This window comes from Eriocheir sinensis, chromosome 61 (genome assembly GCF_024679095.1).
Source record: "Eriocheir sinensis breed Jianghai 21 chromosome 61, ASM2467909v1, whole genome shotgun sequence".
Classification (NCBI taxonomy): Eukaryota; Metazoa; Arthropoda; class Malacostraca; order Decapoda; family Varunidae; genus Eriocheir; species Eriocheir sinensis.
In genome coordinates this window covers 4652017-4662016 of record NC_066569.1, presented here as the reverse complement: position 1 = coordinate 4662016, position 10000 = coordinate 4652017, and the positions used below count along the sequence as shown (strand labels likewise).

Below are 10000 nucleotides of genomic sequence, written 5' to 3'. Positions count from 1 at the left end.
AGTGTTTCTTCTTCATTATCTACTTATCATTATTATTATTATCTTTATCACTAAGTTTATTTGTTTAAGGTTGCATGACTAATTAACGAGGAGGAGGAGGAGGAGGAGGAGGAGGAGGAGGAAGAGCTGAAAATACAAGAGGAGGAGGATGTGTCGAGGCTAGAAGGAAGAATAAGTAAAATAAAACGCAGAAAAATGAGTGTATGAAAGACCTCTAATCATCATCATCATCATCATCATTAGTTGCATTTCTTCCTTCATTCTCTCCTCGTCTTGAAAACAATCGTATCTCTCTCATCATTCTCATTAGTTGCATTTCTTCCTTCATTCTATCCTCATCTTGAAAACAATCGTATCTCTCTCATCATTCTCAATAGTTGCATTTCTTCCTTCATTCTATCTTCGTCTTGAAAACAATCGTATCTCTCTCATCATTCTCATTCTCAATAGTTGCATTTCTTCCTTCATTCTCTCCTCGTCTTGAAAACAATCGTATCTCTCTCATCATTCTCATTCTCAATAGTTGTATTTCTTCCTTCATTCTCTCCTCGTCTTGAAAACAATCGTATCTCTCTCATCATTCTCATTCTCAATAGTTGCATTTCTTCCTTCATTCTATCCTCGTCTTGAAAACAATCGTATCTCTCTCATCATTCTCAATAGTTGCATTTCTTCCTTCATTCTATCTTCGTCTTGAAAACAATCGTATCTCTCGCATCATTTTCATTCTCATTAGTTGCATTTCTTACTTCATTCTCTCCTCGTCTTGAAAACAATCGTATCTCTCTCATCATTCTCATTAGTTGCATTTCTTCATTCTATCCTCGTCTTGAAAACAATCGTATCTCTCTCATCATTCTCAATAGTTGCATTTCTTCCTTCATTCTATCCTCGTCTTGAAAACAATCGTATCTCTCTCATCATTCTCAATAGTTGCATTTCTTCCTTCTTCCTTCATTCTATCCTCGTCTTGAAAACAATCGTATCTCTCTCATCATTTTCATTCTCAATAGTTGCATTTCTTCCTTCATTCTATCCTCGTCTTGAAAACAATCGTATCTCTCTCATCATTCTCATTAGTTGCATTTCTTACTTCATTCTCTCCTCGTCTTGAAAACAATCGTATCTCTCTCATCATTCTCAATAGTTGCATTTCTTCCTTCATTCTATCCTCGTCTTGAAAACAATCGTATCTCTCTCATCATTCTCAATAGTTGCATTTCTTCCTTCATTCTATCCTCGTCTTGAAAACAATCGTATCTCTCTCATCATTCTCATTAGTTGCATTTCTTACTTCATTCTCTCCTCGTCTTGAAAACAATCGTATCTCTCTCATCATTCTCATTAGTTGCATTTCTTCCTTCATTCTCTCCTCGTCTTGAAAACAATCGTATCTCTCTCATCATTCTCATTAGTTGCATTTCTTCCTTCATTCTATCCTCGTCTTGAAAACAATCGTATCTCTCTCATCATTCTCATTAGTTGCATTTCTTCCTTCATTCTCTCCTCGTCTTGAAAACAATCGTATCTCTCTCATCATTCTCAATAGTTGCATTTCTTCCTTCATTCTCTCCTCGTCTTGAAAACAATTGTATCTCATCATTCTCAATAGTTGCATTTCTTCCTTCATTCTCTCCTCGTCTTGAAAACAATCGTATCTCTCTCATCATTCTCAATAGTTGCATTTCTTCCTTCATTCTATCCTCGTCTTGAAAACAATCGTATCTCTCTCATCATTCTCAATAGTTGCATTTCTTCCTTCATTCTCTCCTCGTCTTGAAAACAATCGTATCTCATCATTCTCATTAGTTGCATTTCTTCCTTCATTCTATCCTCGTCTTGAAAACAATCGTATCTCTCTCATCATTTTCATTAGTTGCATTTCTTCCTTCATTCTATCCTCGTCTTGAAAACAATCGTATCTCTCTCATCATTCTCATTAGTTGCATTTCTTCCTTCATTCTATCCTCGTCTTGAAAACAATCGTATCTCTCTCATCATTCTCATTAGTTGCATTTCTTCCTTCATTCTCTCCTCGTCTTGAAAACAATCGTATCTCTCTCATCATTCTCAATAGTTGCATTTCTTCCTTCATTCTCTCCTCGTCTTGAAAACAATCGTATCTCTCTCATCATTCTCAAAAGTTGTATTTCGTCCTTCATTCTATCCTCGTCTTGAAAACAATCGTATCTCTCTCATCATTCTCAATAGTTGCATTTCTTCCTTCATTCTATCCTCGCCTTGAAAACAATCGTATCTCTCTCATCATTTTCATTCTCATTAGTTGCATTTCTTACTTCATTCTATCCTCGTCTTGAAAACAATCGTATCTCATCATTCTCAATAGTTGCATTTCTTCCTTCATTCTATCCTCGTCTCTTGAAAGCAATCCCATCTTTAAGGACAGAATGGAGAGGCAGCGAGGTGACATTTTCTCATCTCTCGCGGGGTCTATTGTGTTATGCTTTCCCACGCACTTTCAGCATCAAGGCGACCCAACACCGTCCTTAACACTCTCTCTCTCTCTCTTAATACCATGTCCCTCCCCCTCCAACCCCTAACATACCCCATCCTTCCCATTCCCCTCTCACCCCACCCAGTTTCTTCCCTCCTCTCCTTTTTTCTCCCCTTCCTCCTCTTATCCCCAGCCTATTCCTCTTTCCTCCTCCCACCACAGAGAGATTTGATTTGATACATTTATTGATATACACATACATATAACAGTATACATGTATGGTCTCAAAATGATGTAGGTACCTTTGTTGACATTACCCCAAGCCTGCTGTGTTTTGCCGTTACATTACCTTATATTACATAACACTAGGGGTGGAGGACGTTAGGAAAGGGCTTTATGATGATGCAGATGATAATGGTGATGGAATATAATGAATACTATACAATGACAATACAATGAAAGGACTGCAGCGCGCGCCTCTTTGTCAAACTCGTCGATAGTGAATAAAATAAAATAAAATAAATAACTGGGAAAAATAAATTGATTGCCTTGTGATAGAAAGAGAAGATGAACGAAAAAGTAAAGAGGATAAAATATGCCTTGAAAAATAACCGTTGTGTCTGTGTGTGTGTGTGTGTGTGTGTGTGTGTGTGTGAAAAAAGGAAAGTTGTCAGTTCACTCAGACGAGAATACTTCGGTTAGGCACGTTCCGCCTCCTCCTCCTCCTCCTCCTCCTCTTCCCCTCCTCCTCCGCCTCCTCCTCTTTTTTTTTCTCTTTCGTTCTCTCATTTTCGTCCTCTCAACTTTCCTCGCCCTCTGTGTGTGCGTGCGTGTGTGTGTGTGTGTGCATTACATTTTCTTTTAACTTTTTGTCATTTTTCTATTTATTTTTTTCTTTTCATTCAATTATTTTCACTATTTTTTTTCTTCTCTTGCTTCAGTGAGGTTTTTTTTCTTCTTATGCCACTCTCTCTCTCTCTCTCTCTCTCTCTCTCTCTCTGCATCTTGATCACTCAGGAATTAAACTTTCTCTAATTATAAAAGGAGTCTGGTGGTCTGATTTCTCTCTCTCTCTCTCTCTCTCTCTCTCTCTCTCTCTCTCTCTCTCACATGTTTTTTTTGCCCTCACATGAATAGTAAATACGAGGAAGAGGAGGAGGAGGAAGAAGAAGAGGAGGAGGAGGAGGAGGAGGAGGAGGAAGAAGATGAAGAAAAAAAAGTAAAAGAGTGAAAGGAATAAAAGACAGAATATAATGATGAAGAAGAAGGAAGAGGAGGAGGAGGAGGAGGAGGAGGAGAAGGAGGAGGAGGAAAAAGAAGAGAAAATGAAAAGAGAACAACATACAGGAATAAATGCAGAACAATAAAAAAGGAAAAAAGAACAAAAAATAATGAAAGTAAGAAATAAAGAAAAAATAAATCTGGCAAAACAAGAATAAGAAGAAAACGGACCAAAAGAAAAACATAAACTGCATAAAAAACAAAAATAAAATAAAAACAAGTAAGAAAAAGACCAAAATTAGAAAAAAATTGAAGGAAAAAAAAAATCCCTAAGAAATTGAAGCTTGCACACAGAAGGGAGGAAGAGGAGGAAGAAGAGGAGGAGGAGGAGGAGCAAGAAAAGGGAAAAAAAAAATCAAGCGAGAAATTCCAAAAAGAGAAAACGGACCATGGGATTGACAGGAGGAGGAAGAGGAGGAGGAGGAGGAGGAAGAGGAGGAGGAGGAGGAAGAGGAGGAGACCTTTAACATCTGCCTGGTCTGACCCTCCCAACCTACACACACACACACACACACACACACACACACAGCCCGCCTACCTACATCATAATCAGTTTTTTTTTTTTTTCAGAGAGAGAGAGAGAGAGAGAGAGAGAGAGAGAGAGAGAGCTGTTCCCAAGTCTCATAATTTATTCTATAGTAACAGCAGACCAGCAACAGTAGTAGTAGTAGTAGTAGTAGTAGTAGTAGTAGGTTAGTAGTAGTAGTAGTGATGGTAGCGGTGGTGGTGGTGGTGGTGGTAGTTGTAGTAGTAGGAGGAGGAGGAGGAAGAGGAGGAAGAGGAGGATAGTAGTAGTAGTAGTAGTAGTAGTAGTAGTAGTAGTAGTAGTAGTAGTAGCGAGCCAGAAATAATAATAGTAGTAATAATAATAATAATAATAATATTAATAATAATAATAATAATAATGATAATAATAATAATAGCAATAATAACAACCATAACAAGAACAAAAGCGACAGCATCACCAGCATCATTCTCTCTCTCTCTCTCTCTCTCTCTCTCTCTCCGGTACGACAGTTTCGGCTTCGCGTCCTTTCTCGGCAGCGCGTCACCCACCACCCCTCCCCCTCCTACCCTGACACCCCCCTCCCACCCAAGCGTCTTTTTGTGTTTCTTTTTCCCCAACGGCGCACGAGAGAGCGAGGTGGAGGAAACAAGGGAAGGGAAAAAAAAATGCTCGTAACTGTAAATACCGATGCAATATTTACCTGCCCATCGTGTTGTCCTCGCTTTTTCAGTCACAGTTGCATTCTGGGAACAAAAAAAAAGAGGAGGACATTAAAATAAAATAAAAAAAGGCGGGTTGCGAGTCAAATATTTCCTATCCAGTTACCGCCGCCGCTGCCTCACCGTCGCTCCACCGCCATGACCAACGCGGGCTATTGGTGTCGGGTGTAGGATAATGGCGTGAGGGGGGGAGGAAGGGAGACGCTATACAGTACGCATAAACAATAAACTAATAAATAAACGATAAAATGGAGTATATAAGGCGTGGCAGAAAACTACTATCGCGGCGGGCATTGTTGCAGGCTATCTCTGAGCGGGAGTGTTATTGAATACGCTCTATCATTATTTTTATTTATTTTTATTTCCCTTGTATTTCAATGGCGTGAGGGCGGAACAACAACGCAATACTATGTTAGAGCTGTTTCTTAACCTGGGGCGCTGATATCAATATTGTGGGTGCTGGGAAACGCTGCGTGTATGGGGGCACGAGTAGTAGTAGTAGTAGTAGTAGTAGTAGTAGTAGTAGTAGTAGTAGTAGTAGTAGTAAGTTAGTAGAGGTAGCAATAGTAGGAGGAGGAGGAGGAGGGGAGGAGGGGGAAGTTACTTATGAGGGTTGCGAAAATATCAAAGTACCGTACACAAAAGCTGTCCTGTATTTCTTTAGTATATTAGGCGTAGCAATGCAATACTTGGAAGCAACGATACAATATGAGTAATAAAAACCATAGTACGCTTTATGTTTGCTAGTCATTATGTTTGTCTTTTAAAAACACTTCATGCGTCAGACAGGTAACTTTCATATGTTTTAAGACGAACAAGAACGTAAGGAGTCTGCAAGAGGCCGGTATAGGTCTGTACAAGGCAGCTCCTGTGAACCTAACCCCACCTAACATCACTGTCCATGAATTTATCTAATCTTTTTTCATGTCCATAGTTTTGCCACTCAACGTAACTACCAAGCCGTTGAAGCGAGCTCGGTGGCGATTACTAAGGATAACACGCAATAAAGCATCACGAATATATATGCTTGTCTACTAAAACGTTATGCAGAAAGAAGAAACTATATTAACACAAAACATCACGAGTATGCTTGTCTAATAAAACGTTATGCAGAAAGAGAGAAAACTATACGAGGATGTTGATCAATGTTTTCTTTTGATACATGCGAGCTCGGTGGACATAACTAAGCATATATCTTCCTCTCCTCTCCTTTTCCTTCCTTTCTCACCGCAACAAAAAAATAATGAAATAGAATAGAAGATAAATAAGAGTACTATCATTTCACATTCTTCCTCTAACAAAACTATCAGGAATATGTACGATTGTCTATTAACACGAAACAAAACATCACGAATATATATGCTTGTCTACTAAAACGTTATGCAGAAAGAGATAACTATACGAGGATGTTGATCAATGTTTTCTTTTGATACATGCGAGCTCGGTGGATATAACTAACCATATATCTTCTTCTCCTCTCCTTTTCTTTCCTTTTTCTTTTTCCTCTTTCTGTCTCACCGCAACAAAAAAATAATGAAATAGAAGATAAATAAGAGTACAATCATTTCACATTCTTCCTCTAACAAAACTATCAGGAATATGTACGATTGTCTATTAACACGAAACAAAACATCACGAATATATATGCTTGTCTACTAAAACGTTATGCAGAAAGAGAGAAAACTATACGAGGATGTTGATCAATGTTTTTCTTTCAATACATGCGGGCTCGGTGGACATAACTAAGCATATATCTTCCTCTCCTCTCCTTTTCTTTCCTTTTTCTTTTTCCTCTTTCTGTCTCACCGCAACAAAAAAATAATGAAATAGAATAGAAGACAAATAAGAGTACTATCATTTCACATTCTTCCTCTAACAAAACTATCGGGAATATGTACGTTTGTCTATTAACACGAAACAAAACATCACGAATATATATGTTTGCCTACTAAAACGTTATGCGGAGAGATAACTATACGAGGAGGTTAATCAATGTTTTTCTTTCAATACATGCGAGCTCGGTGGACATACTAAGCATATATCTTCCTCTCCTCTCCTATTCCCTCCCACTTTTCCTCTTTCTTCTTATTTATATTCTATTCTTACCACCCTCTCCAATCTGTCCTTCCCATCTTCCATTCCTTCATTTTAAAACACTAAAGGGAAAGAAAGAAAACGGGACGAGGCGGTTTTATTAATATTTTGTTTTTTTTCATCCAGGCGAGCTCGGTCGAGTTTACTGAGAGGAACAAAATAAAGCATCACGAATTAATACATAAAAGAATATATACGCGTATACATAACGTCCCTTTCTTTATCCTAACTGACACTTCTGAAACAATGAATGCTCTCTCTCTCTCTCTCTCTCTCTCTCTCTCTCTCTCTCTCATTCTTTTTTCGGCAAATAATATAACGTTCTACTTTTCTTCCAGCGTCCAACAACAAATCTCTCTCTCTCTCTCTCTCTCTCTCTAATATGTTTCACTTTTGTTACGGCGTCGAGAGAGAGAGAGAGAGAGAGAGAGAGAGAGAGAGAGAGAGAGAAAACAAGAGCGAGGTACAGCGAGACAAAAGTTTTTCTCTCACTTTTTTCTTTAATTCAGAAAGATAAACACGAACGCCCTCCATTTTATCTTTTGCAGCCCCCCCCCTCTCTCTCTCTCTCTCTCTCTCTCTCTCTAGCCCGAGGAAGAGGAGGAGGAGGAGGCGGTTGCAGGGGAGATAGAAGAGGAGGATGAGGAGGAGGAGGAGGAGAGAAAATGAAGAGGAGGAGGTACGGTAGACGAAAGCTGTTACGAGAGGAGGAGGAGAAGAGGAGGAGGAGGGGGAGGAGGAGGAGGAGAAGAGGAGGAGGAGAAGGAGGAGGAGGCTGTCAGCAAACACGGAGGAAAGAGAATAATCCCGTTACCTGAGAGAGAGAGAGAGAGAGAGAGAGAGAGAGAGATTCACACAAACTAAAAATTAATCGAGAAAAAAAATGAATCGGTTAACCACGAGAGAGAGAGAGAGAGAGAGAGAGAGAGAGAGAGAGAGAGAGAGAAACCCACACCCATTATTGATTAAGCAACGGACGTCAATTTTACTGATTGCACGATGACTCTTTACTCTCTCTCTCTCTCTCTCTCTCTCTCTCTCTCTCTCTCTCAATGGCGGTTAACTGATTAATTTGTGGTTGTTTCCAGATTAATTTACTTAAAGGTCTCTCTCTCTCTCTCTCTCTCTCTCTCTCTCTCTCTCTCTCTCAGTTAACTACTTTGTCTATCTCTAATCTGGCTTTTACTCTCTCTCTCTCTAATCAGTACGTTTGCAATTTTGCACTCTCTCTCTCTCTCTCTCTCTCTCTCTCTCTCTTTAATCAGTACATTTGCATCTCTCTCTCTCTCTCTCTCTCTCTCTCTCTCTCTCTCTCTCTCTCTCTCTTCGAATAACATCTTAATCCAATAAGGTAATCAAACAGCCAATCACCAAGTATCCTGTAACCTCATATCTCTCCACCAATCACAAGCCACCATCTACCAGTGACGTCATGCAAGCCACACCAAGCTGACCTGCATCCACCAATCACAAACCAGCAAACCCCTCAATGACGCCATGAATCTGATGACGTCACAGGAGGATGCGGTACTGTGATTGGCTGGTTCGAGATGCCGGGGTGATGTTGCCGACGCGTGCGCTCTTACTTTTCTCTCTCGCCCGGTTCTTATTTTTATTATTATTATTTCCCAGACAAATGCTCGGCCGGCCTCTCTTTTCTATTGATCGCCTTCAGAATCCAGCGACTTGAATCGACAGGTGTCACGGAGAGGGAGGAGGGAGGGAGGGAAGAGGGAGAGAAGGGATGAGGGTGTGCAAATCTAGAGGTACGATGATTAATGTATTTTTTTGGTTGGGTTTGTTTACGCTTGGTTGCATTATTATTATTGTTATTATTATTATTATTATTATTATTATTATTATTCTCTTGCCTTTCTTAGTGAACCATGATGTTGTTGTTGTTATTAAATTAGTAGTAGTAGTAGTAGTAGTAGTAGTAGTAGTAGTAGTAGTAGTAGTAGTAGTAGTAGTATGAGGAGGAGGAGGAGAAAGAAAAGGAAGAGGAGGAGGGGAAAGAAGAGAGAGAAGAATAACGAGAACAAGAAGAACAAGAAGAGGAGGAGGAGGGGAGAGAAGAGAAAGAAGAAGAAGAAGAAGAAGAAGAAGAAGAAGAAGAAGAAGAAGAAGAAGAAGAAGAAGAAGAAGAAGAGGAGGAGGAGGAGGGGAAAGGAGAGAGAAGAATAACGAGAACAAGACGAACAAGAAGAGGAGGAGGAGGGGAGAGAAGAGAAAGAAGAAGAAGAAGAAGAAAAAGAAGAGGAGGAGGAGAGAGAAGAGGAGAGGAGGAGGGAGAAGAGGAGGAGGAGGAGGAGGACAGCAAGAGAGAGAGAGAGAGAGAGAGAGAGAGAGAGAGAGAGAGAGAGAGATGAAGCAGAAAAAGGTGTTATGGGGAATGGAAAAAAAAAAAAAGAGGAGGAGGAGGAGGAGGAGAACAATAAAACACATAGAGGAAAAATGTAGGTGAGAGAGAGGGGAGAAAGAGGGGAGAGAAGGTGAGAGGTAAAAAAGATAAAAAAGGGGAGAGAGAAAGGAAAGGTTGAGGGGAGGGAAAGGAAAGGAGAAAGAGGGGAGGGAGGGAGGGAGAGGAGGAGAGGAGAAAAGGGAGAGGACGAGGGAGGGAAGAGGGGAAGGAATAATTGAGGGAGGAGGGAGAAGGGAGGGAGGAGAAGAGGGGAAAGAGACGGAAAGAGAAGTTGAAGAAGATGGGAGATGAAGAAGATAGCCGATAAAGAGGATAGAAGAAGAATTGAGGAAGATGGAAGGAAGAGGGGAAGGAATAATTGAGGGAGGAGGGAGGAGAAGAGGGGAAAGAGACGGAAAAAGAAGCTAAAGAAGAAGGGAGATGAAGATGGGAGATACAGAAGATGGAGAGGAGAAGAAAGGGAGAGGAAGAGGGAGGGAAGAGGGGAAGGAATAATTGAGGGAGAAGGGAGGGAGAAGGAG

General features: G+C 40.2%; 1 protein-coding gene across 15 annotated transcripts in view; it reads right to left on the bottom strand.

Moving 5' to 3' along the window:
- Positions 1–10000, bottom strand: part of LOC126986201 (bromodomain adjacent to zinc finger domain protein 2B-like) — a 125844-nt gene that overhangs the window by 67991 nt on the left and 47853 nt on the right. For 14 of the 15 annotated variants that reach the window (XM_050842163.1, XM_050842164.1, XM_050842160.1 and 11 more), the window contains exon 3: positions 4945–4987. The exons of the other annotated variant lie outside the window; for it this stretch is intronic. In XM_050842163.1, coding sequence (XP_050698120.1) covers positions 4945–4952 — 8 coding nt within the window. In that variant the 5' untranslated portion in view covers positions 4953–4987. The remainder of the gene's footprint in view (positions 1–4944; positions 4988–10000) is intronic. 15 annotated transcript variants of the gene reach the window in all.